This window comes from Podarcis gaigeae, assembly GCF_964106915.1.
Source record: "Podarcis gaigeae genome assembly, chromosome: 17".
In the NCBI taxonomy this organism is placed as follows: Eukaryota; Metazoa; Chordata; class Lepidosauria; order Squamata; family Lacertidae; genus Podarcis; species Podarcis gaigeae.
The window spans coordinates 40,437,277-40,463,892 of NC_139694.1; the positions used below are offsets into that span (position 1 = coordinate 40,437,277).

Sequence of the window (26,616 nt, forward strand, 5' to 3'; positions counted from 1 at the left end):
CTAGTGGAGCTCTATATAAGCAGGCTGGCCGAACCCTTCAGTTCAGTTCTGTTCTGGCCTGTGAATAAACAAGAGCTGTTTGAAGAATCGCTGTGTCGTCTGATATGTTCACCCACAACTTAACAGTAGTCTTTCTGTAAACAAGCCAAACACTTAAAATTCAAGGAACAGGCCAGGAATATCCCAGAGGTTTCCAGGCCCCCATGGAGCCTGTGCTTTAGAGCTTTGCCTGCATTAACCTCAGAGAGGGATGCTACCCAGCAGCCTTTTTCAAAGACAGTGGAAATGGCAAGCCATAAACACTCTTTTCCCCAAGCACCAAGATTAGCCTATGTCTCTAGATAGTTGAGAGAAAGTGGTTCCGTGGGTGTCCCTTTTCCCAGATGGGGAAGGGTATCGTGAGCCTCTGCTTACCTACAGGGTCTGGTGGCTCCTCCTCTGAGACATGCTTCAGAGGCAAAACCTGCTGTTGCCAAGCTCAATGGCAGGCATCCCCCTTAGGGAGATTGTATGGCTGGCATACCGAAGCCTTTGTCATTCCGTGCTCACTCTTCAGGTCTGTGGATTCATTTCTCAAGCATCTAGGCATCTGGGCTCAGACATAGGCTTACCACTATATACCAGTTGGAAACGTTTAACCAAATAAATGATTTTATTGGGAGAAAGGTGGGCAGAGAAGGGCTGCTGAACCCCAAAATCTGCACCAAGGAAAGTTACATTCAGCAACCTGTATAAATGCATAAATGGGGGGGGGGAAGGAAAATTTACCTTATTTTGCATAATTTATTCTGGTGCTGCAAGTCATAGGGAAGGTCTCCCCACAGCGGCTGGGATTTTTAATCAAACCAGACTAAGCTTCTGAGATTTCAATGGACATTTTCCACATCCTTAAGGGCTGAAAACTTGATCCCCTCACCTATGATTAATACAAAGATTCTTTTCTAGCTGAATTCCATGTCTGATACCATATTCTATATGTTTTCTCTGCCAGAGCTCTAAGATCCACTCCAGCTGCTCTAAAGGAACTTGGCTGTTCACCAGGGGTGTGGGAAGGGGGGGCAGTGAGGGCGGCTCTCCCTGGGGGAGGGGTGACAAAATCCCCCCAGTGGTGATCTGTTGTGCGGATCACACCCCCTGGGTGGAATGCTCCACCCCCTGGTGCACGGCATGTGCGCTGCTCCGGCTGCCCGAGCGGCTAGCTCCACCATCGCTCTTCACAGCAGCAGTCCCTGATTTTGTCTACAGCTAGTAGCAGATTAATGGAATTCATGTGCTTTCAGGCTATCATCCAGTTCTGCCGAGTGCTGTCATGTCCTGAATCACAGTAAATTATTCCCTCTCTTGGTTGCTTCTGTGGGGGCTTGCTAAGAAATGGATCTTTTAGCCGTCTCCATTGTGCCAAAACAGTCTCTTTGAGACTTTGAGCTTTCTTCCCCAATGATCATCTTCTTTTTAGGCAGTAGCCAATGATGCCCAAGATGCCCAAGACCAACACCGACATGATCACCCAGACTGCAACCCAGCTGCGAGGTGCCTCTGCAATAATAGAAGACAGCACATTAGGTGATGGATGTAATGGGTGCCTGAATCCAGATTTCTGCATTGCAGGGGTTTGAGCTGGATGACTCTCAACGTCCCTTCCAACTCTACCATTCTGATTCCAGGATGGAATTGGGCTGCAGAGGAAGAAGCGCTCAGTAAGTGGGGGACAAGCAGCAAGAAGGTCTTGTGCACTGGAAAACAGGCTGCTGCAACAGATGGACCCTGGAGCACAACCAGCCATGGAGAAATTTTGCATGAGCCTAACTGAAACCAACAGGATGTAGGAAGTATGCAAGAGCCATACAGTGCCTCACATTTCAGATCTCCTGTTGAAAACAGTGGCAGTGGTTGCCAATTCAGGCAGCTGACCTTAGTGTATAAAGCCTTAAATGACTTCTGCCCCAAATATCTGAAAGAGTAACTCCTTTCCTATGCTGGTGTAGCATAACTTGTCTAGCTCATGTAGGCAGAACAAATCACTAATGAATTAAAGTTTGTCAACATCTTCAAAAACAGCAAGGTAGTTTTACTTCCTGGGGGTTCTCTCCTTCCAGCCCAATCTCAGCATGTCTATTATTATTATTATTATTATTATTATTATTATTATTATTAGAAATGATATACCACACTATACCTGGGGGGAGGTCTCAGGGCAGTTCACAGAATAAAATCAAGATATAAAACCACAAAATATATAATCAAAATAAAAACAACAACCCAATACCCGTCCCCCAAAAAACACATTTTAAAAGAGCATAGGATGTCAATCAAATCAACCAAAGGCCTGGTTAAAAAGGAACATTTTTGCTTGAAGACTAAAGGTGTATAATGAAGGCACCAGGCGAACTTCCCTGGGGAGAGGATTCCACAGACAGGGGGCCACTGCATAGAAGGCCAGTTCTTGTGTTGCCAGCCTCCAGACCTCTCAAGGAGGAGGCACATGAAGAAGGGCCTTAGAAGATGATCGCAGGGTCCAGGTGGGTTCATATTTAAAGAGGTTGTCCTTGAGCTATTACAGTCCTGAGCCATTTAAGGCTTTATAGGTCAAAACTAGCACTTTGAATTGGGCCTGGAAACTAATTGGTAGCTGGTGCAGTTGGACCAGAATGAGTGTAATATACGGTACTCAAACCATCTTGCTCTGGTGAGCAGCCTAGCTGTTCAATTCTGCACTAGCTGAAGTTTCCGAACTGTCTTCAGAAGCAGCCCTGTGTATAACACATTGCAGTAATCCAACCTTGAGGTTACCAGAACATAGACAACAGTAGTTAGGCTATTCCTGCCTGTCCAGACAGGGGGCGTAACTGGGCCACCAGCCGAAGCTGATGAAAGGCACTCCGGGCCCCTGAGGCCCCCAGAGCCTCAAGTGACAGCAAAGGATCCAGGAATACCCCCAAGTTATGTACCCACTTCTTCAGAGGAAGTGTAACCCCATCAAGAGCAGGCGACCTCCCAGCATCCGGTCTAGGGAGCCACTCACTAACAGTGCCTCAGTCTTATCTGGATTGAGCTTCAGTTTGTTGGTTCCATTACTGAGGCAAGAGGATGGATGGCGGCTAATGGATTGAGATATCTGGCAGGGAAAGAAGCCTAGAATAAAATTTAAGTTATTAACAGATGTTAAAGAAAGAGCTGGCTTCGCCCTGCCAGATATGAGATTGTACTATGAGGCAGCATGTTTATGCTGGGTAAAAGAATGGATAAAGCTAGAAAATAATGAATTATTGGATCTTGAAGGCTTTGATAACAGATTTGGATGGCACGCGTATCTTTGGTGTGAAAAAAAGAGGGTTCACAAAGGATTTGGAAACCACATCTTCAGGGGTTCATTAATAGAGGTGTGGGAAAGATATAAAAATATATTGGAACCAAAAGTCCCGCACTGGCTGTCCCTGTTGGAGGTAATCAGTGTTAAGAAAATTAATATGAGAAAAAAATGGGGTACATACGGTGAACTGGTGACTAATGAAGGAGGGAAATGGAGACTGAAGCCATATGAACAAGTTAAAGAGCATATACATGATTGGCTGTATTATCGCCAGGTAAACGAAATAATTAAAAAAGATTTGAAGGAAAAAGGTTATGTAGAAAAGGAATCAACTTTCCAAAAAGACATAATAAACAATGAATATAAAACTCTGTCAAAAATGTATAAGATATTGCTGGAGTGGCACACTAAGGATGAAGAGGTTAAATCAGTAATGATACAGTGGGCAAAGGATTTTGGGTATAATATTCAATTTGAGGAATGGGAAAAATTGTGGAAAGAGAATATAAAATTTACGGCATGTACGTCGCTGAAAGAGAATGTAATGAAAATGTTTTATAGATGGTATATGACTCCTGTAAAACTAGCAAAGATGTATAAGGTGGATAACAAATGTTGGAAATGCAAAGATAAAGAAGGGACGTTCTTTCATCAGTGGTGGGAATGTAAAAAAGTAAAAAGTTTCTGGGAAATGATATACAATGAGATGAAAAAAAATGTTAAGATATACCTTTGTGAAAAAACCAGAAGCTTTTCTTTTAGGGATGGTAGGAAAGGACATAAGAAGAAAGGACTTTAAACTTTTCCAATATGCTGTAACGGCAGCCAGAATCCTGTTGGCCCAGAAGTGGAAACAAGAGGAGATACCGACAATAGAAGAATGGAGACTAAAATTGACAGACTATGCGGAACTGGATAAATTAACTGGGAAAATTAGATATACTAAAGACCAAAAGTTCATCGAGGACTGGGGAAAATTGGTGGATTATCTGAAAAACATATGTGGCATAAACACAACGTTAGTGGGATTTCAAGAGGCACTGTAAAAAAACAAATAAGTATTGTTTATTAAAAATAATGGGAGTAAGGAAGAATAATGGCAATATGAAAAAAGGGACTGTGTATTAAAGATATAAAAATGGATGACTATCAGAGACGCTGAAGGAAGTTCAAAACAGGCAGGTTAAAATGTATAACTGGATGAAAATTAATAAAATTTATTTATAAAAAAAAATAAAGAGATTGAATCCTGACAAGACAGAAGTACTGTTTTGGGGGGACAGGGGGCGGGTGAGTATGGAGGGCTCCCTGGTCCTGAATGGGGTAACTGTGCCCCTGAAGGACCAGGTGCACAGCCTGGGAGTCATTTTGGACTCACAGCTGTCCATGGAGGCACAGGTCAATTATGTGTCCAGGGCAGCTGTTTACCAGCTCCATCTGGTACGTAGGCTGAGACCCTACCTGCGCGCAGACTGCCTCGCCAGAGTGGTGCATGCTCTATTTATCTCCCGCTTGGACTACTGCAAGGCGCTCTATGTGGGGCTACCTTTGAAGGTGACCCGGAAACTACAACTAATCCAGGATGCTACAGCTAGACTGGTGACTGGGAGCGGCCGCTGAGACCACATAACACCGGTCCTGAAAGACCTACATTGGCTCCCAGTACGTTTCTGAGCACAATTCAAAGTGTTGATGCTGACCTTTAAAGCCCTAAATGGCCTCAGTCCAGTCTCCACCCCCATCGTTCTACGTACATAGGCTGACGTGGTTGGGCTCCGAGGGGAGGAGGGAGAGGGTGCCTGGAGGATATATATACTGCATGAAACTTGTCATTTCTTTGCACTAGTTGTGGACTTGATCACACAAGTGCCTTCTGCTATCTGGAGAGCAGAATAAACTTTCTTTGAATCCACCTTGGTGTCATTTGACTTCCTTCCTCCTGTCTCGGAGCAACGCAGACCCAATCGGTGAACTCCAATAAGGCTACAGGTCCAGAGCGCAAGTGGTCGCCCTGACTGATCCAAGCACCTTGGCCACATCCTCAAGCCTTACCAACTGAAACTCATCCAGCACAACAAGACTAGACTGTGCTCTGGACACCCCTTGAGATTCATCTGCTATCACAGCAGAGTCAAGGTCTTGGTGGATAAAACGTGCAATTTTATCTTCAAAATGTTACCGTCAGTTCTATTACCTCCTTTGGGTCAGCCTGGAAAAGCTCTGCCAAATGACATAATGAGGATGCAATGGAGGCAGCAAAGTATGCCTTCTTTGCTGCCTTCACTGCCACTAGGTAGGCTTCATAATGAGCCCTTACCAGTGTTTGGTTGCATTCATTTGGATCTTCCCTCCATTTGTGTTCAAGTCGTCTTCCAGCTTGTTTCCTCGCCCTAAGCTCTGGAGTGTACCAGGAGACCAGTTGGGCTCCAGGAAGTGGGAGAGGATGCTCAGGGGAGTTTGTGTCAATAGCCCCAGCCATTCGGGTGTTCCAGAGGTCAGCCAGGGCTTTGACAGGGGCACCAGTCATATCAGCCGGAAAACCCCCAGAGCCACTGGGAATCCCACTGGATCCATCAGCCTCCAAGGGCGGATCTTCCTAATAGGTCCCCCACCTCTGCAGAAGGAAAAGGTGCTGGCATCCTAAATCTCAACAGGAAGTGATCTGAACATGACAGGGGACTGATGTTGATGTCCCCTCCCCATCACCATCTTCCTGCCCAGTCGAGAAAACAAGGTCCAGAGTGTGGCCTGCCATGGGCGTTGGGCCAGTGACATGGTGGGACAGCCCCATGGTTGTCATGGCTGCCATGAGGTCCTGAGCCGCCCCAGAGCCAACTGCCTTGGCATGGATGTTGAAGTCTCCCAGAACCACCTAAAAGTAGGGCCCATGTGCCCAGGAATCATAGGACCAGCTAGTAGTCAGGCTTCATGTGCCTTTGTGCCCAGGAGATCAAAGGACCCACTGGGAGGGCAAAGTTAGTGCAGGGCCTGAAGATGCTTCATGGAGAAGCTCCCAACAATTCCTCACACGCATAAACTCCAAGAGTCCCAATTTTATGGAGGCAGTCCTGGAATTACCATCCCGGCTTTTGTTTTGATCCCGGAATGTCCTGGAATGTCCCTATTACCCCCACCAGCACCAAGCTTGAGGAGGAGGAGGAGGAGCTTGTCTCCAGTGATGACGATGGTGGCAGTGGCAGCTGCGAGGGAGTATCCCGTTGCCTCTCCATGCCCATCGCTGCCGGCCTCCTCCTTTGGGCAACTCATAGCAGCTGCTGGAGAGCAGGCGAGGAGGAGGAGAGGCTGCCCCCGCCAAGGCCCAGGCCCAGCCCTGTGGGACGTGCAGGCTCTGAGGGGCAGGCAGAGCCCTGCCCTCCTGGGAGGGGGAGAAAGGGGGGAGCAGAACACAACTGGTCTGGATTTTTAAAAAAATGCTTTGTGCATCTCCATCTAATTTTGCCCCTTTCTAAAATGTATTTATGGCTGTGTGTTTTTCTTTTTGTAAATCTAGCAAGGAATAAAATAAAATAAAATAAAACAAAATTGGGATTAAGGTGTTTTCTCAGGACGGTGAAGGGCCTGTGTGCTGTGTCCTGTTGGTGTAGCAGTGGTGGCCCTTGCCTTTCTTCTGACAGGAAATGGGGGGTCAAGTCCGGTCAGTTGGGGAGGAGTGGGAAATGTCCCTATTTTCACCTGAGGAATGTTGGAGGGTAGGCCCACAGGGCAGCAATGCACAGATTCTGCACTGCCTCACGCCACCTCAGAGTGATGCACCTGAAGAGATGGCATTAGGATGCTTCCACATGAAGCTGTTTAAACAACACGTCTTCAGCTGAATGTATTTTCTTTTATGGAAAATTATCCTTAACTTCCAGTTTGGTACTTGAACATTCCTTGCAAAGGTTCCCCCTTTCTTTCCATTTATATCAGCCTCAACTGTGGAGGAGTAATGAAGTGCAGCCCCTCACCTTTGAAATTTTCTTAGTCTTATCAAATCTGAATTGATCTCCTGTCAGATCCCCCAAATAGTTCTCCACGCATCATGACTTCAAATTCTCTTTCAGGATCATATACAGTGGTACCTCGGGTTACGAACAGTCCTGCTTACAAACGCTTCGGGTTACGAACTCCATAAACCCGGAAGTAGGTGTCCCGAGTTGCGAACTTTGCCCCGGGATACGAACGCAATCCGCTTCCGGGGCCGTGGGAGGCCTATGTAGGGAATGCACGCTTCAGGTCAATAACGCTTCGGGTTAAGAACAGACTTCCAGAACGAATTAAGTTCGTAACCCAAGGTACCACTGTATGGTGAAATTTCAATTCCTAGTCTCCTGAGAAACCAATAACTTGAGATGGGTGTGTATTTTAGGATGGATGGTTCTCATCCTGTACAAGTTTTCACCAGAGTCTGCACAGTTTTCATTGGCATCACAATAGCAGCTCATATCCTTCCCTCATTTAATCTGAGTTTACCCATTCTGGGGGAAATTAAATGAGTTAAAAAAGCAACAACGACTGGTATCAATGGCCCATTTGTGACATTTCAATGACCCATTTGCAAATTAAGTCCCGTCCTGGAAGCACCCTTGCATGAGGAAGGACGTCGAGAAAGTGCTACACTGGGGGAAGGGAGAGACTGGAAAGAAAGTCATATGCAACCTACCTTCATACAGAATGTCAATCTCTGTTGAGCCATTGCCATAGACATTATGTACTAGACATCGGTAAGTCCCATTGTGGTATTTTTGCGCTGAAGGGATTGTGATGGTCTTATTGTTATCTGAGTACTCCACGCCAGTCTGGGAGGGGAGATCCCATGAAAACTCTGGAAAGGGATTTCCTTCTGCATGGCACTTCACCACAAGGGCTGCACCAGTTTTGTACACCGTGAAATTTGTTGAGATATTCACATTGTATGGACTGGCTGCAATAAGAAAAAAAAATGGTTGGTGAGTTGCAGGAGCCATCAGCCACCTGCAAACGATATACAAATGGTCCTTGCTTTACTATGAACACTTTTCTATTCCAGTCCTCTTTTAATTAAACAGCTGCACTAAAGTGTTCTTTGAAAAATAAAAAAATGTTTTATGCTTGTTCTGATTATGCTTTAATTTATTTTTAAATAAAGCACTATGACGGGTTTTACTGTATTCTGTTAGCACTGCTGCTTAGATTTAGTAAATATAGTTAGATTGCTGTAGTGAAATAGTTTTTAAATTACTGTCATTGTTTTGAGTGATCTTTGTAAGCTGCTTTCAGAAGGCTCATCATAAAAAGTGTGATATAAATAGGTAAACAAATAAATCATAAACCTAAAACAGCTGTGAGAGACCCTTGAGAGCCATAGACAGATGCTATTCCAGTCACAGCACCAGAAGCCAAGCCTTGCCACGCTACGATGGAGACCAAACACTCCCCAATCCCAAGTACATTGCACCCAAAAAGGAATGACCGCTCCCCACACTAAATGGGGGGGGGCGCCCCTGGACCCTATGTGGCACCATTAGCACAGGCTTGGCTTCACCTCCCCCCAGGTGGGATACCTGGAGGTCTCCGCCTACCTCAGTCAGTTGCCCAATCCTGCCTGGTTATACCACAGCCTGCAGATGCCCTTCTTGAAGTCACCATGGAAACAGCCTTCTCAGTTTGGGCTCCCATCCAATAGTGCATTTCCCTCCAAAGGGTTATGCAGTACCAGCACCTTTTTTGTTGTTGTTACACTAAGTGCCACACTTTTTAACCACTACAACTTCATGGTGAGTACTGGCACCTATTCCCCCCCCCCCCAAAAAAAAACACTGCCCAACTCCATGGGCATAGCTGGGGGGGGCAGGGAGGGGCAGCTGCCTCCCCTAAATCAATAAAGAACAATAGTAATACATAGGTAGCTGAGGTTCTTCCCCCCCCCCCACAAAAACCCTGGCCACGCCCCTGGCCAACCCTATGCAATAACATGCCCTTGAAGCACCAACACCAATGTGCTTCCATCATTTCTAGAATACTTGTTTATTTACACTGGTCTTAGGGGCCCAATAAGATTTAATGGGGAACAATAGTTAGTGGTGGGGGCTTTATTATTTATTGTTTAATGGACTGGCTTAAATGAATTTGTATTTCAGCTGGTTGTAAATTGGGTGGCATATAAATGTGTTTTAACACGTAAATAAATAAAATACTCAGCTACAGAAATATCCTAAGCCCTCTAGGCTAGAACAAATCATTAGATACATGTGTGCATAAATTACTTCCAAACTAGCCCTCCTAGCCCTGAACACGTGGCAAAACCAATCAGATGCATAGCAAATAGAACTTACCCACAATCTTCAAGGTTCTGTTTGCACTTTTTTGCAGTACTTCTGAGCCCACCTGGAGGTTAGCTTTGCAGAGAATTTCATCCCCATCCTCCTGAGGCTTAGCCAAAAAGCTGTACTCCACAGAGATGCTGCGCTCCCACTTCAGGATATTACTGCCCTTTTTCAGGAAGATGCTGACATTAGATGGGGAGCTGGAACCTCTCACTTTCAAACTCGGGATGCTGCATACAATTTTCTCCCAGTGATTAGCCACAATCTTGGAAGTAAGGTTGAGGACTGGGGTTGAGAACTCTGGGGGGAAATAAAGATATGAATGGCCACCATCTGAAATTGTAAGTGAGGACTAACTAGTAAAGAGGCCTAGGAAATCTACAGCTCCTGGCTTTCTGAAGCTGGAAATGTTAACCATCCCAGTCGTTTAAAATAAATATAGACAACAATTTCAGGGCAATGGGAGGGAAAACTCTGCATGACAACTGAGCATCCTAACCTAATCAAATAATGGTGGACAAGGATGAGCTCCTATTGGTTGGTTGGTTGGTTGATTGGTTGATTGATTGATTGATTGATTGATTGATTGACTGACTGACTGCTCTTATATACTGATTTTCAGGGCAAAGACATTCAAAGGAAGTTTACAAAAGATAATTTATGTACAATAGAAGGATATAAACACAAGTATCAAAGGCTTCTTTTGAAAGTTCAGTTTGTTTTCAATAAAATATTTTCTTTATAGGAAACCACTACTCAAAAGTTCAGCCCAAGCCATCCTCTTGTTCCAGAGGTTAGCCAAGGCTTTGACAGGAACGCCAGTCATATCAGGCAGAAAATCCTCCAGAGCTGTCTGGAAACTACATGGATCCCACAACCTCTGAAAGTGGGTCCCCTGCCTCTACAGAGGGGGGAAGAGGCTAAAAGCATCTTTCAGATCACCCTCTTCCTGCCCAGTCGAAAAGACAAGATCCAGAGTGTGACCTACGATGTGCGTTGGGCTGATGTTATATTGTGACAGCCCCATGGTTGTAATGGCAGACATGAAGTCCTGAGCATCCTGAAGCAGTGGCACAGCATGGAGGGGGCACGACCAGGCAGCCCCCCCCCCATGGCAGGCTCCCTCATTGTGATGGCCCAACACCGATCAGACCTGACCCAGGAGTGGATTTGACACCCCTCTTCTTGGCTGGGCACAAGTATGCCCCCCCCCACGCTCCACTTTGTGAGAAAAGATGCAGCAAGCTCCCTCCACGCTCCACCCCAGGCAGTGGTAGCATATGCTTTGCTGCTGCGCTTAAGTTATGTTAAAGTGCTCCCAGAAGGTGTTTTGTTGTAAGATTGGTGTTGCTACTAATACTACATGCAGCATGATTTTTGTAGAGCAGAGGAGCCGCTAAGATCATGTGCCCCAATCACCAAAATGTCTTGGGCGGGTCTTGGGTTTTCCTCCCTCTTTCCTCAGGCCTCACAGCCATGTTATGCAGCATACCATGTCTAATAACATGTGTACTCTGCAATTTTGTTTTAGGGTAGTGGGATGACATGGAAACATGGGACCTATTTTGCCCCCTTGACATTATGTGTGTGAGGAAGGAGGCTAAATTACATAACCTCCAGATGCCTCCCCACCGTGAAATTTTGTGCATACTCACGGTAAACATAGATGACCACATTGGTGTTTAAGGAATCAAAGCCTTTTCTTTGGACTATGCATATAGGTTGAAGTTCCCATTCAGACACATTGGTGATGTTTAGAGAAATCCACCCATCGCCCTTCTGCATTCCTCCTTCAACAGACACCTCCCAGTCCAAACGGGTGTAGTTAGCACACGTAGTTGTACAGTTCAGATTCACAGAACCTCCAAATTCCACAGCAGGTGCCTCAGGGTGGATAGTCACATTGCAAGTGTCAAGGAAGTGCACTGTAAGAAAGAAAGAAAAGATATGGGGAGTGTTGTGACGTGGGGTTTGTGATTTCAGCTCTCTTGACATAATATGCTGGAGACAGTTCTCTAGTAACACTTCTTTATTAAAGCAAACAAGACTGAGACTTGAGGAGGGGAGAGCTACATTTATAGGGACAGGGAACAAACTAGAAAGGATACATTTTGGAGGGAACAATATCAGGCAATCACAGTCCTGCCTTTTGGAGGCAACCAATAAGACAGAGGATCCAAATACAGCAGCTTAAATGAACCAATAGTAGCTGTACCCTCTGGAACCAAAAGGCAGTTACTTTACCGTAATGCAAATACAGACAATAATAATACAGATATAAAATCCTTTGACTCAATACACAACACCCCTCCCCCCCAGTGAGCACAGCAGACGTAATCTCTCAGGTACTGTGGGGTCCTACAACTTCTACTTGATCTCCTGACAACAGGTGTTGCCGGTTCTGGATTGGGTGTCACCTGTGGTAGGGGGGCTGCTACAGGGGTTTCGTCCGGAACAGATGGAGTCCCAGATATCTCAGGGTCTCCTACCTGTACCTCGTCATCCTGAGGACTAGCAGACCCTGGTTCATTTGCTGAAGCCCCTGGTGACTGCCCCTCTGGGCCATTTTCACTCTGGTCTTGCAGCTCTGCGTCGTTAGCCAGGGATGAATTAACAGACTCCTCTCTGCTGAGCGCCCGGCGCCTCAGCTGATCTATATGTCTCTTCCAAACTTGCCCATTTTCCAAGGTCACATAATAGGACACAGGTCCACTAGCCCGGGTGACCACACCAGCCACCCACCGCGAACCTCGTGAATAGTTCCTCACCCAGACCAGATCTTCAGGGGCGAGATACCTTGTTGTGTCAGTCTCAGCCTGGGGGGGTTGCTCTTGAATTACGGTTTGGCATTTTATCCGGGTGGACATAATCCAGCACCGTTACCAGTCTTCTACCCAAGAGCAGCTCAGCTGGCGACTTGCCCGTCGCAGTACACGGCGTCGCATGCTGCAAAAATAACATCCGCGCGATGCGAGCTGACCAGTCACCCTCCATTAAGCGCGCAATGGATTCTTTGGCTGTTCTTACCATGCGCTCCGCCTGCCCATTGGAGGATGGGTGAAAGGGCACGGATGTGACCCCTCTTATGAAGTTATCAGCCAAGAATGCCCTGAATTCTTGGGATACAAAAGCTGCCCCATTATCTGATACAATGGTCTCAGGTAACCCGTGGGTTGCAAACAGCTGCCTCAACACCTTGATTACGGCAGCTGATGCCATGCTAGGGACCATCGCCACTTCTAACCATTTGGAATATGCATCGACGATAACCAAAAAGACCTTCCCCTGGAATGGCCCAGCAAAATCTAAGTGCAGCCGGCTCCAGGGAGATCTGGACTGCTCCCACCAGTGAACTGGTGCTCTGGCCACTTCTGGACGCACCTCTTGGCATGCCTTGCATGTTCGTACCCATTGTTCTATGTTCTGGTCCATTCCAGGCCACCACACATAACATCGGGCTAGCGACTTCATCCTGACCATTCCCGGGTGTCCCATGTGAAGCGTCTCAAGAACCCTGTTTCTCAGTGGTGCTGGGATGATCACCCTATCTCCCCACAGGAGACAACCCTTATGCATGGACAACTCGTGCTGCCTTGTCGCATAAGGCCTGAATTTGTCTTCATGCGGACCACCTGGCCACCCCCTCCCCACCCAAGTGAGCACACGGGAGAGAACAGCATCTTTCCTCGTTTTCTCAGCTATATCAGTAGCCGTTACAGGAGCCCCCGGAAGTGTTTCCAGCATCATTATGTGCTCCGCTGGAGCAGGATCCTCATTGCTCCCGCCAGGAAGGGGCAATCGACTCAGCGCATCAGCGTGGCACAACCGTTTCCCCGGCACATGGGTCAAGGAATGTAAACCAACGCAACATTCTGGGGGAGAGAATTTGTGGCGTTTGTTTGCTCGGGTTGAACAACCCTAACAGTGGTTTGTGGTCCGTTTCAATGGAGAAATGGCGACCGTACACATAATCATGGAACTTTCTGATTTCTGCCACAATTGCAAGCGCCTCTTTGTCAATTTGAGCATAGTTGCGCTCCGTGGGCGACAACGTATGGGAATAGAAAGAGATTGGCTTTTCCGACTCATCCGGTTCCCTGTGACTCAGCACCGCCCCCAGGCCGTATTGAGAGGCATCACATGCCAGGACCAGTGGCTTCGACTCATCATAATGAGCAAGGACGCTCCTGCTACTCAGCATTCCTCGCAAGGAGTCAAAAGCCTTCTGCTGCCCCTGCCCCCATCGCCACACATTCTTTTTCTGCAACAGTCTATGTAATGATTCAGCTACCAAAGCTTTCTGGGGTAAGAACGAATGGTAAAAGTTAATAAGTCCCAGGAATGACTGCAACTCCGTCTTGTTCTGTGGTCGTGGTGCCTTGATGATGGCCTTAACCTTAGCATCTGTGGGGTGGATGCCTGATGCATCAATTTTAAACCCCAAGAAATCCACAGTTGGCACCCCAAAACTGCATTTTTCCTTTTTTAGTTGCAACCCCACCTCCTTGAATGTTGAATGTTGATAATAATAATAATAATAATAATAATAATAATAATAATAATTTATTATTTGTACCCCGCCCATCTGGCTGGGTCTCCCCAGCCACTCTGGGTGGCTTCCAACAAAGATGAAAGATACACTAAAATGTCACATCTTAAAAACTTCCCTGAATAGGGCTGCCTTCAGATGTCTTCTGAATGTCAGGTAGATGTTTATCGCTTTGACATCTGATGGGAGGGCGTTCCACAGGGCGGGCGCCACTACCGAGAAGGCCCTCTGCCTGGTTCCCTGTAGCTTTGCTTCTCGCAGTGAGGGAACCGCCAGAAGGCCCTTGGCGCTGGACCTCAGCGTCCGGGCAGAATGATGGGGGGGGAGACGCTCCTTCAGGTATACTGGACCGAGGCCGTTTAGGGCTTTAAAGGTCAGCACCAACACTTTGAATTGTGCTCGGAAACGTACTGGGAGCCAATGTAGGTCTTTCAAGACCGGTGTTATATGGTCTCGGCGGCCGCCCCCAGTCACCAGTCTAGCTGCCGCATTCTGGATTAGTTGTAGTTTCCGAGTCACCTTCAAAGGTAGCCCCACATAGAGCACCTTGCAGTAGACTTCCGGAGGCGGCGCAAACGGCAATGGCGGTCCTCTTCTCTCAGTGAGGAGAAGCTCCGTGGAAATCGGGTCGTCCGCTACGGCGAAGCGGAGACCCACTCTGGAAACCCACAGGCAGCAAAAGCCTGTGGTCTTGGGACTCGGCGGGCGCCAGAAGCGGCCCCCGAAACGCTGAAGGAACCCCGTAAGGGGCTCCGGAACGTGGAGGGGGTAGCGGCGCTGTGAGTCATTTCACAATCTGCGGAGTGAAGCCGCGCTGCTGCTGCCGGTGAGCGCTGACCTCTTTTCCTGGAAACTTCTGATTCGGAAAAGCAACAACCCGTGAGTAAAGAAGGACTTTATAAAATTTGAGTCTAAAATTACTGAATTTGGCTGAAAGCGGAGCGACGTAAAACAGGAAGTCCGTCTTCCGCTGTTACTGAACTTCAAAGCAAAGAGCTGGAGGAGTGGAGGCGTAGAAAGAACTTTTAGCCTAACTGATCTGAGCACCCATTGAACTTTTTCTTAAACAAAACAAGGACTTTAAGCATTTGATTTACTGCCTTTCATTTACATTGTGACACCTTTCTTCTATTGGAACTACAATTTGAATGAGAAACCCAGGGGCTGGAGCTGCCTGAACAACTGAGCTGTCAGTTTTGCAGATCTGGCTACTTTGCATTAGAACTTGCAACAATCTGAGGGGGTTTGGACCTGTTACTTTGAAACATCATTTGAAACACCAGCATGCACTGTCTGAAACAATGTGCATGTTAACACTAACTCTGCTTAAAACCTGCTATTGAAGGTTCTTGGACATTAAATTTGATTTTAGTAAATTTATCAGAACTGGATTCTTCCCTAAAGACATTTTAAGCTCCCCCTAGAGGATTTGGGATTTACAGCAGTGACATCATTCTACTTTCTTTTTCCCGACCTCCTGTTTGACTTTTATTTTCCCTCTGGGCCGTTGTTTTCTCATGGGAACAACTCAGCTTGACCTTGACTTTTAGATAACTCTGGAATGAGTGGTGCAAGAAAGAGGGGAAGAACTAGACAAACAACCTTAACAACTTTAACCTCAGCCTCGCAGACACGTAGATCATCTGTACCTACTTTGCCTTCAGAGGAAGAAGCTGCTTCTCTGCCACGGGCAGGGGAGGGAGAAACTGAGCAGTCACAATTGGAAGATATGGCCTCAGGAGCAACTGCTTCCATTTTAGAGAAAATTTATGAAAAATTGGAATCTCTGGATAAGAGAGTGGAATCTCTGGGCAAGAAAGCTGATGAACAAACAGCTAAGATTGATCAAAACACAGAATGTTTAAATAGACTAACTGGACAAGTATCACAGAACGCACAGGCAATTGGGCAGTTGACGGGGGCCACAGTAGAAAATCGGAAATTGGCTGAGGACACTAGCCAAAAACTTGAAAATTTAGAACAAGAGGTAAGACCACTCTGCAAACAAGTAGGTGAACACCAGACCTATCTCTCTATGATAGAGCTGCGGAACCGGGAGAGTAATTTAAGGATAAGGTCGATACCAGAAGTGGAAGAAGGCAATCTAGCTGAGTTTTTGACTAAAGAATTTTCCAAGTTCTGGAATTTAGAGGAAAAGGACTTTAAAATTGAGTCAGCTTTCAGGCTTGGAAGACTTGTAAAGAAAGAGAAGCCCAGAGACTGTTTGATAACTTTGAGATCAAAGGAGGAAAGGGATAAGATTTTGGGTCTACATTACGAAAAGTCACTGGACATTTTGGATAAAAGAATTGAAATTTACAAAGATATTCCTAAACAACTGTTGGATCTTAGATCTGCTTATTTGGAATTGGTCAGACTGCTTAGGAGCAACTCAATTATCTTTAGGTGGGAATTTCCCCAAGGACTATCCTTTACCTTCAGAGGGAAGAAGGTTAAAATCAGAACATTGGAAGACAGAGACAAATTTTTGACTACGTACGGAGAGGACCTTCAAAAAGGAATTGAATCACCTTTTGGGCCTGGAGCACCGGCGGTACCGGCACCCTTGGAACCTGAAGATCCAGCAAATAAGATACCACCCTTGGAAAAATAACCAGATTTCTTCAGGATGTCTCTGCAGCTCTTGAGCTGGAACATAAATGGCTGTAACATTCCGGAAAAAAGGAGGAAAATATTTCATATATTAAAAAAAGAACAATTGGACATTATCTGCTTGCAAGAAACACATGTGACTAGGCTCCACAGAAAAGTGTTAATAAACAAAAGACTTGGCCAGGAATTTATATCTTCGGACAGAGTGAAGAAGAGAGGTGTGGTGATATATGCAAAAGAGAGCCTGTCACCTAAATTCTTATTTAAAGACAAACATGGAAGAATTTTGGCTATTGAGATACAACATCAAGGAGAGAAGCTTTTGATATTAGGAATCTATGCACCAAATGAGGGGAAATCGGAATTTTACAAGAAGTTGCACGAGATCATGCTGGATTATCTGGACTTCAACAACATCATCATGATGGGAGATATGAACGGGGTCGTATCAACTAACATGGATAAGTCACAAAGCCAAAATGTCACAAAAGACGGCAGACTACCAAAGACTTTTTTTGAAATGACAGACAATATGGACCTGATTGACATTTGGAGGACAAAGAACCCCTTGGGAAGAGAGGGAACATTTTTCTCTGAAGCCCAACTGACCTGGACAAGAATCGACCAAATATGGATATCTAGAGGTCTGGCACCCAAGGTCAGAAAGGTGGAAATCTGCCCAAAGACCTGCTCCGACCATAATGCAGTAAAGATGGATATGACACTATTACCAACCGGCTCCTTTAGATGGAAGATGAATGACAATTTGTTTAGAGATCAGGAGATCACTAAGAAGGCCCAAAAGGTTTTGAAAGACTATTTTGAGATAAATTTGAACACTACGGTGGAAAAAAGAATCATCTGGGACGCAAGCAAGGCTGTGATGAGGGGGTTCTTGATACAACAGAATGATGTAAAGAAAAGGACACAAAATGAGAGGAAAGACAAAATCTTGGAGAAAATTAAAGAATTAGAGAAGAAGTTAAGATCAAATCCGAAGTCACAGCCGACTCTGAGAGAAATTAAACTTCATCAAGCACAATATTCTAAATTGATAAACCAGGAAATAGAGTGGAAGATTAAATTAATGAAACAAAAAACTTTTGAATCGGCGAATGAATGTGGAAAACTGCTAGCTTGGCAGTTGAAGAGGAGACAAAAACTAAATACAGTTACAAATTTAGAGATTGAAGGAAGAAACATTCAGAACCCTGTGGATATTAGAAAGTGCTTCCAGAGATATTTCAAAAAATTATACACTCAAGGGCCGCAAGATGAGGTTGAGATTAAACAATTTCTGGAAAAAAATGGGCTACCAAAATTGTCACAAGAAAATCGATCAATCCTGAATTGCAAAATAACACAAGAGATTGAACAAGCCATTCAGAACATGCAATTGGGCAAATCTCCAGGGCCAGATGGGCTGACCTCCAAGTATTATAAGACATTAAAAGACTATTTGATACAACCATTGATGGAGGTTAGCAATGAAATTATGGAAGGGAAGAGGGCGCCGGAATCGTGGAAGGAAGCCTTTATCACATTGATACCAAAATCGGAAGCTGAAAAGACACAACTTAAGAACTATCGTCCCATCTCTCTCTTAAATGTGGATTACAAAATATTTGCAGACATTTTGGCAAGTAGACTTAAAAAAGTTTTAAATGAAGTAATCCACAAGGACCAGGCAGGCTTTCTCCCAGGTAGACACCTGTTTGCTAATACAAGGAACATTATTGACATTTTGGAACTTTTGCAAACAGATATAAATACAAAAGCAGTGTTAATTTTTATAGATGCGGAGAAGGCCTTTGACAATATCTCCTGGAAATTTATGAAGGGAAATTTAAAAGAAATGGGAGTGGGACGGGGTTTTGAGAATGGGATTGATGCAATATATTCAGAACAAAAGGCTAAATTGATAGTCAACAATGTGGTTACAGAAGAGTTTAAAATCGAAAAAGGAACACATCAAGGCTGCCCTATTTCCCCTTTGCTATTTATTTCAGTTCTGGAGGTGCTCTTGAATATGATTAGAGAGGACCGGTTGGTGGAAGGAATTCAGGTCGGAGCGAAACAATATAAACTTAAAGCTTTTGCAGATGACCTAGTTTTGACCCTGCAGGAGCCAGAATCTAGTACGAAAAGAGTATTACAATTGATTCAAGACTTTGGTCGGCTGGCGGGATTTAAATTAAACAAACAGAAAACCAAGGTATTGGGGAAAAAATTGACAGATACAGAGTCAGAACGGTTTCAGAGAGAGACAGAACTAACTGTGGTTAAAAAAGTAAAGTACCTAGGGGTAAACATAACAGCAAAAAATCTGAGTCTATTTAAGGACAACTATGAAAAATGTTGGTCAGAAATCAAGAGAGACTTAGATAGTTGGACAAAATTGAAACTTTCTTTGTTAGGCTGAATTGCTGCTATCAAGATGAATGTATTGCCAAAAATGTTGTTTTTGTTCCAAACACTACAGATTGTGGACAAGACGGAGTGCTTCCGGAAGTGGCAGAGAGACATCTCTAAGTTTGTCTGGCAGGGCAAAAAGCCCAGAATCAAGTTTAAGATATTAACTGATGCAAAAGAAAGAGGGGGCTTTGCCCTGCCAGACCTAAAGTTGTATTATGAGGCCGCAGCTTTCTGCTGGCTAAAAGATTGGCTACTTCTTGAAGACACTGATGTACTGGATCTGGAAGGTTTTAACAATGCTTTTGGTTGGCATGCATACTTATGGTATGACAAGGTTAAGATCAATAAGGCCTTTAAGAACCATATTGTCAGAAAAGCAGTGTTTAATGTCTGGACAAAATATAAAGACTTATTGGAAAACAAAACTCCAAGGTGGCTTTCACCTCTGGAAGCTAAGGCCTGAAAAAGACCCAATATGGAGGCCAAATGGCCAAAATATTGGAAAATACTAGAAAAAGATGGAGACAACTGGAAATTGCAGAGTTTGGAGAAAATGAAGGATAAAGTGTGAGACTGGTTACATTACGCTCAGATTAAAGAAGTTTTTAAAAATGACAAAAAGTTAGGATTCCAGGTGGAGAAATCGAAATTGGAAACAGAACTGTTAGAACCTAATACTAAGGTACTTTCAAGAATGTATAACTTGCTGTTAAAATGGAATACACAAGATGAAATGGTTAAATCGGCTATGATAAAGTGGGCACAGGATATTGGGCATAATATTATGTTTGAGGACAGGGAAAGTTTGTGGACCACTGGGTTGAACTTCACTGCATGTAATGCTTTGAAGGAAAATGTAATGAAAATGATATATAGATGGTACATGACCCCAGTTAAACTTGCCAAAATATACCATTTGTCTGATAACAAATGCTGGAAATGTAAAGGAAATGAAGGAACTTTCTTTCACCTCTGGTGGATGTGCCCTAGAGTGAAGGCTTTCTGGGAAATGATATATAATGAGTTGAAAAAGGTATTTAAGTATACCTTCCCTAAGAAACCAGAGGCCTTCCTCCTGGGTATTGTCGGCCAGAGGGTGATAAAGAAGGACAGAACTTTTTTCCTGTATGCAACAACGGCAGCAAGGATACTCATCGCCAAGCATTGGAAGACTCAAGATCTACCCACACTGGAAGAATGGCAGATGCAACTGATAGACTACATGGAACTGGCTGAGATGACCGGTAGAATCCGAGACCTGGGAGAGGAGAAGGTTGAAGAAGACTGGAAGAAATTTAAGATTTATTTACAAAAATATTGTAATTTGGTTGAATGTTAAGAAGGATGCTAGATCATAAATAATTGAGCACCACTAAATTAGATGGAAAGGGACGCAGGTGGCGCTGTGGGTTAAAGCCTCAGCGCCTAGGACTTGCCGATCGAAAGGTCGGCGGTTCGAATCCCTGCGGCGGGGTGCGCTCCCGCTGCTCGGTCCCAGCGCCTGCCAACCTGGCAGTTCGAAAGCACCTCCGGGTGCAAGTAGATAAATAGGGACCGCTTACCAGCGGGAAGGTAAACGGCGTTTCCGTGTGCGGCTCTGGCTCGCCAGAGCAGCGATGTCACGCTGGCCACGTGACCCGGAAGTGTCTCCAGACAGCGCTGGCCCCTGGCCTCTTGAGTGAGATGGGCGCACAACCCCAGAGTCTGTCAAGACTGGCCCGTACGGGCAGGGGTACCTTTACCTTTACCTTTAAATTAGATGGAATTAGGATGATAAGTGAGATTGAGGAAAATATAAAACTTTTGGAGATTTATTATATTTGGAGTGGGACATAAGAACGAAAACAAGATGATAAATTGCTGGTAAAAATCTATACTGATGTAAGTGGGAGCGGGAGACGTGAGGGAGTCCAAAGAAGTTATGAAACTATGTTATGATATATGTTATATTGTTTATTATTTTTGCATTTGTATTTAAAAATTTTAATAAATATTTTATAATAAAAAAAAGAGCGCCTTGCAGTAGTCCAAGCGGGAGATAAATAGAGCATGTACCACTCTGGCAAGACAGTCTGCAGGCAGATAGGGTCTCAGCCTACGTACCAGATGGAGCTGGTAAACAGCTGCCCTGGATACAGATTTGACCTGTGCCTCCATGGACAGCTGTGAGTCCAAAATGACTCCCAGGCTGCGCACCTGGTCCTTCAGGGGCACAGTTACCCCATTCAGGACCAGGGAATCCTCCACACCTGCCCGCCTCCTGTCCCCCCAAAACAGTACTTCTGTCTTGTCAGGATTCAACCTCAATCTGTTAGCCGCCATCCATCCTCCAACCGCTTCCAGACACTCACACAGGACCTTCACCGCCCTCACTGGTTCTGATTTAAAAGAGAGGTAGAGCTGGGTATCATCTGCATACTGCATAATACTGTAACTAATCAGTTACAGCTTTCTTTATCTCTTCAAAGTCTTTTAATTTTAACTGGTTGTCTATTTCGGTTAGCAGCTCTTTTTATAAGTCGACCAATTGCTTCTCATATTCACTTTTTTCAGAGATATTGCTTCCAAAGGGAAAAGCCACAAGGGTGTTTTTTGCTCAAATAGGTTTTTATTCTTCTCCCATATCCTGAAAATCCTCCTATCAGTGTATTGATCTAAGTTTACTTCAAAATAATCTTTCAGGGCTTTTTCTGTTTTTTGTCTTATATCCTGATTATCTAATAAGTCCTCATTCAATCTCTATCTAAATGGGGTATTCCCCTCCCCTTTTTAGTTCAAGAATTATCAAATTGTGATCCAGGAGTGTTCTTGCTTGTATTTCTACTTTATTTTTACTGTTATTGATAATGCTTTAGATAGCCATACCGAGTCTATCCTTCTGCTAGATATACATTTGAAAAAATGTATATTCTCTATCCAGTGGGTGTTTAAAACTCCAAGTATCTGGTAAATTGAAATTCTCCACCATTTTGAAGAAGGTTGTGTGTAGTCTCCCTTCCTTTGAATCTGATTTTCTTAATATTTTATGCATTTCCAGGGAGACTACTCCATTTGTATCTCCCATTAATATTATTTTCTGGTCCATGTATTCCAACAAATTATTTTCCAAATAATCTAAATATAAAATTCTGATTTATTCTCATTCAGTACATATATTCCAACTAAAACAATTTTTTCACCTTGTATTGTTATTTATACTACAGTACCATCATTCTTCCTCTATCGTCCTTAAATAGTTGTTTTGGGTCCAGTTTGGGTTTAATATAGAAAACTACTCCTCTTTTCTTTGTAATGTCTGAGGATATAAATTCCTATCCAATTCTCTTATTTATCAAGATTCTTCTGTGAGTAGATCTCAGTCTCTTGGGAGTTGGTTGTGCCTGCTATATTATTATTCCCTGCCAACCCATCTGAGAAAATTTAAAAAAAAATTAGAAAGGGTAAAAATACAAAATATAAGTAATCATAGAAAATGTGTGAAAGGAATAAAAAATGGAAACTAATGGTACTCATAAAAAAGTGGTTCATGTATATAATTAAAAAATGTATTTGCTGTAATTTTGACTCACAAGCAGTTTTAATTTCACTGCGGGGCCCGCAGAGTCTGGATTTCAGGTCCCTGGATTAGGGCTAAGGCAGGAGTCCCAGGAGTGGCTTTCAAAGGTTCAGGCCTCCTACATGGATGCCATTACAGTTTTTTGAAGAAATAATAATACGGGGAACCCGTGCTGTGTTTTTTCCATGGGGCTCCATGCAGCCTCCCTGGTTGTCGCATTGGGCACCTTGGTCCCCCCCCCCCATCGCAGTTGGTGCTGGTGGTCCTCAGAGGGGCTTGCCGTCTTGCTTCACCAGAAGTCCTGAGTTGGGAATTTGAGTTATGTGAGCTAGAAACCAGAAGCTGGAAGCTGCAGGCTAGGCAGCTGGGAGAGACAGAGCCATGCCTGATTTCTGTTGGAATCCAAAGCTATGGCCATGAGAGAATGCTCTATTGGAGTGTTGATGCTGTGAGCCCCACCATCATAGTTTCAGATCGCATATATATGTAAATTAACCATATAGCAAACAGATGACACAAAGCCTCATTACAAAACAAAACATGAACCCTAGGTCAGCACCTGGAACCTCTGGAATCTTGCACCACCAGAGATTTGGGTGATGTGCAACAGTAGGGACTTTTATCTGGTAGAGATTCCTAGTCCCCTTCCCCTCACTACAGTTCTCATGTTTCCTTTAGATAATTTAGATAATTTATGTTAGATAATTTATGGCTATAAAAAAAGATTTAACAGAGTCCAGACACAAATAGGCAGCCAATGAAGTAGAAAAGAGGACTGGACCTGTTCCAGTGGCTCAGCCTAAGGCTAAGAATGCAAATCTCTCCCACACCTCGTGATTGAAGTATGTATCCATCAGTTTTTCATTTTTCGAACCTTAAGTTCAGTTTTCCAAGTTTCCAAATCGGTTTGCAATATTAACAATAAAGACCTCATGATAATTCAGCAGTATTTTTGTGTGAATATCTTCACAGTTAGATATATTAGACATGTACAATAACATCATACAATACTACAAAAATACTATAAATATTTTTAATGTAATTTTGCCTAATATACATATTTTTGAAAAGCAGTTCCCCCTAATATGCCTCTGGGGTGTTAGGTGAGGGGCAGTATGTTGGAGGGAAAGCTTATTGTCTGAAATAGTCAAAAGGCAGGAGTCTTGAAACTGGATATAAAAAAGACACAGCAGCTGGCTTGTCTTGCTCAGTGGTGAATCCTGTCTCCTGTCACAGAAAAGTCATCAATTTCCAGTCCTCTTCCTTCCAAGAAAACTAAACCAAGGGTCTCTCCAGGAACCAGGAACTGTCTCCTTACTCCCATAATAATTCTGCAGCCTGCCACCCTGGCCTCCGAGGGGGTGTGAGTTTCCAGGGGTTCCAGGCACTCACCCAGAGCTCATGTTTCTTTTCGGAATGAGTTTGTTTTTCTCAGATTAGACTTAGTACAGGGGTCTGCAACCTTTAAGACAAAAAGAGCCACTTGGACCTGTTTCCAAAGGAAAAAAAAAACTGGGAGCAGCAAAACTCGTCATTATAAAAATAACTTTTTTGTCACTTTTTATTATTTCTTTGTTTGACCCCTCAGAATTACTCCTCCTCATAGAAATAAATTAACAAGTTACCTTTGTGTGTGTGTGTGTGCTCTTCACTCCCCTTCAAAACAGTGACGAGCGTACATGCCCCCTTTCAATGCAGTGACCAGCATACATGCCCCTTACAATGTAGCGGGCAGGTGGGCGGGAAGGTGACATCAGGACAGTGCGTGACTAACGCACGCACCGCCCCATGCGACGTCACAGCCAGTACAGCGCCCGCCACAGTGGGGAGTGTCGGGGAGCACAATGCGCCTCCTCCCCTCGCTAGTATCCGCCCCGGAGCCGCGGCAAAGGTGTAAAAGAGCCACGGGTTGCAGACCCCTGACCTAGTATAAATGAGATTGTATCTTGGCATCCAAGATTTTTCCTTTTATACCTATTTTTTTTCTTTGCCACCAACACTTCTGACACCTCATCCATCACACAAGACATTTTCCATTCCCCCATTTGTATTTGGGGATCTTAGGAGGCTTTTAGAAAGACATTTAGCGTGGGAACAGTGTGTCTTAGACATGCAGTACCCACACAACATTCTCATCCTCAAAATGCCAGCCCATAGCACACACACACAATTTAATCTGGATTTACCCTTTCTATGGAAACGACAATACACTTTAAAAAACTGCTGCAACAACTCACTGGCAAATATCACAATAATCTGTTTGCAAATTAAGGCCCCATCGGGAAGCACCTTTAGGTGAAGCCAGTTTCCAGATTCCTCCACCAAGGGGACACAAACCAGGCAGTTCTCCTTGGCTCTGGAATGTAAAGAGTTTTCAGGATGACTCACCCACAGGCAACCAGAAGATGAGAAGCACAGCAAAGTTCAGAGGCAAGACAGGTATCATCTTCACCAGGACAAGGCAGAAAAGATGACCATTGGGAGTTTGATGGTTTTCCAGCTAGCTATATGGAGCCAGAACAGTCCAGGGAAGTCTAAGCTTAGCCACGCTTTTGTCTAAAGTTTTATTTAACGTTTTGGTTCAGGAAACATGCATATCCTTTAACCGGCTGACTCACCGCCCCACCCAAGCACTTCCTCCCTTCGAAACAAAAATATGGCTCTGAGGAAATAGCTCTGAGGAATATAAAACTGAGTGAAGGGATAAGCGTTCAACGGCCAAGATAGTTCCCTAAGTTTCAGAACAGGTCTGGGGGAGCTCTGGCCCGCCAACTACTGCTGCTGTTGTTAGACTCTATCTCCCATCAGCCCCAGGCAAGACGGCCAGTGGTCAACAATGATGAGATCAGCAGTCCGGTGACATCTGGAGGACCACAGGCTCCCCCATCCCTGCTTTGAAAATCGCTCAGAAGATGTGATCCTACCAGATGCAGTTTTGACAAGGCATGTGTGCATATTGAGAATTACATTTTCCTCACCTCTGTAGCCACACATACACACACTTCTGTTTTTCTAATTTCAGCCTGTCAGCTCAAATAAACTTGCAAAGCATGTCCGTGAGATGGGGTCCTTCACTGCAGCAGTGACCTAGGCAAGCGGAAGTCAGATCATCGTACTACAAACAGCTTCCACACTGTTTCCAAATGTGCTCCCACTGCCCAACAGTCCTCTAGCTGCATGGAAGTGGTTTTGCAATGACAACATCAGGGTCAGGCCATGGAGAAAGGACTTCCAGTTCAAACGTCACTACTTCTCACTCTATACTACAGGAACAAACTAATCAAAACCCACAGGAAGTGTGAAAACTTACAATATATTAAACCCAAGTCACATCTGCTTGATCTTTTTCATGCGTTTGTAGGGCAACTGCTGATGGGAATCTGGAGTGGGGAGGATAGTGTTGCCATCATGCTTCTAGACTTCTGAGAGGCATCAGGCTGGTCACAGTGAGAAGAGGATGCTGGACTGCTTGTGAGCCCATGTGCTAGCCTACAAGGCAGGCCTACAAGGACTCAATGGGCCTCCTCGTTTTGCTGCCTTCCTAGAACTGGAAAAATGGGAGTAGGGAGTTGGGTCAGCTGCCAGGTCACAATGCATGGTGGATGAGCTGTATTCAGCCAGGTGGCACATAAAACATCTACACCTGTTTTCATCTGAACCAGAAAGTTCCCAAACCCCAAAGCTGATATTCTCAGATTCTAAATTCTGCACAATATTCCTTGGCACACCCAGGTGGGGAAAGGCCATTTGGCAGAAGGGTAAATGAAACTTTTATTTCAATTACTCAGAAGTCTCTGGGGATCCCTGATAATAAAATCTATCACCTTACAGCAGCTTTCCCATAAACAGCAGCAGTTGTATGCCATCT

At 44.6% G+C, this 26,616-nt stretch overlaps 1 protein-coding gene across 1 annotated transcript; it reads right to left on the reverse strand.

Moving 5' to 3' along the window:
- Window positions 1-629: 629 nt before the first annotated feature.
- Window positions 630-25,332, reverse strand: LOC310835002 (vascular cell adhesion protein 1-like). The gene is made up of 5 exons (XM_083719647.1): window positions 25,137-25,332; window positions 11,271-11,540; window positions 9,625-9,915; window positions 7,974-8,234; window positions 630-1,536 (listed from the first exon to the last, which is right to left on the reverse strand). The coding sequence occupies exons 1-5, from the start codon at window positions 25,192-25,194 to the stop codon at window positions 1,442-1,444; spliced, it is 975 nt and encodes a 324-aa protein (XP_083575773.1). The 5' UTR covers window positions 25,195-25,332; the 3' UTR covers window positions 630-1,441.
- Window positions 25,333-26,616: the final 1,284 nt, after the last annotated feature.

Excerpts from the sequence above, each read along its gene's own strand:
- LOC310835002 (XM_083719647.1), bottom strand. The coding sequence starts at position 25,194 with ATGATACCTGTCTTGCCTCTGAACTTTGCTGTGCTTCTCATCTTCTGG. Across the intron at positions 11,541-25,136 it reads CATCTTCTGGTTGCCTGTGG|TGCACTTCCTTGACACTTGC; the intron begins GTGAGTCATCCT and ends TCTTTCTTACAG. Across the intron at positions 8,235-9,624 it reads CAGAACCTTGAAGATTGTGG|CCAGTCCATACAATGTGAAT; the intron begins GTAAGTTCTATT and ends TTCTTATTGCAG.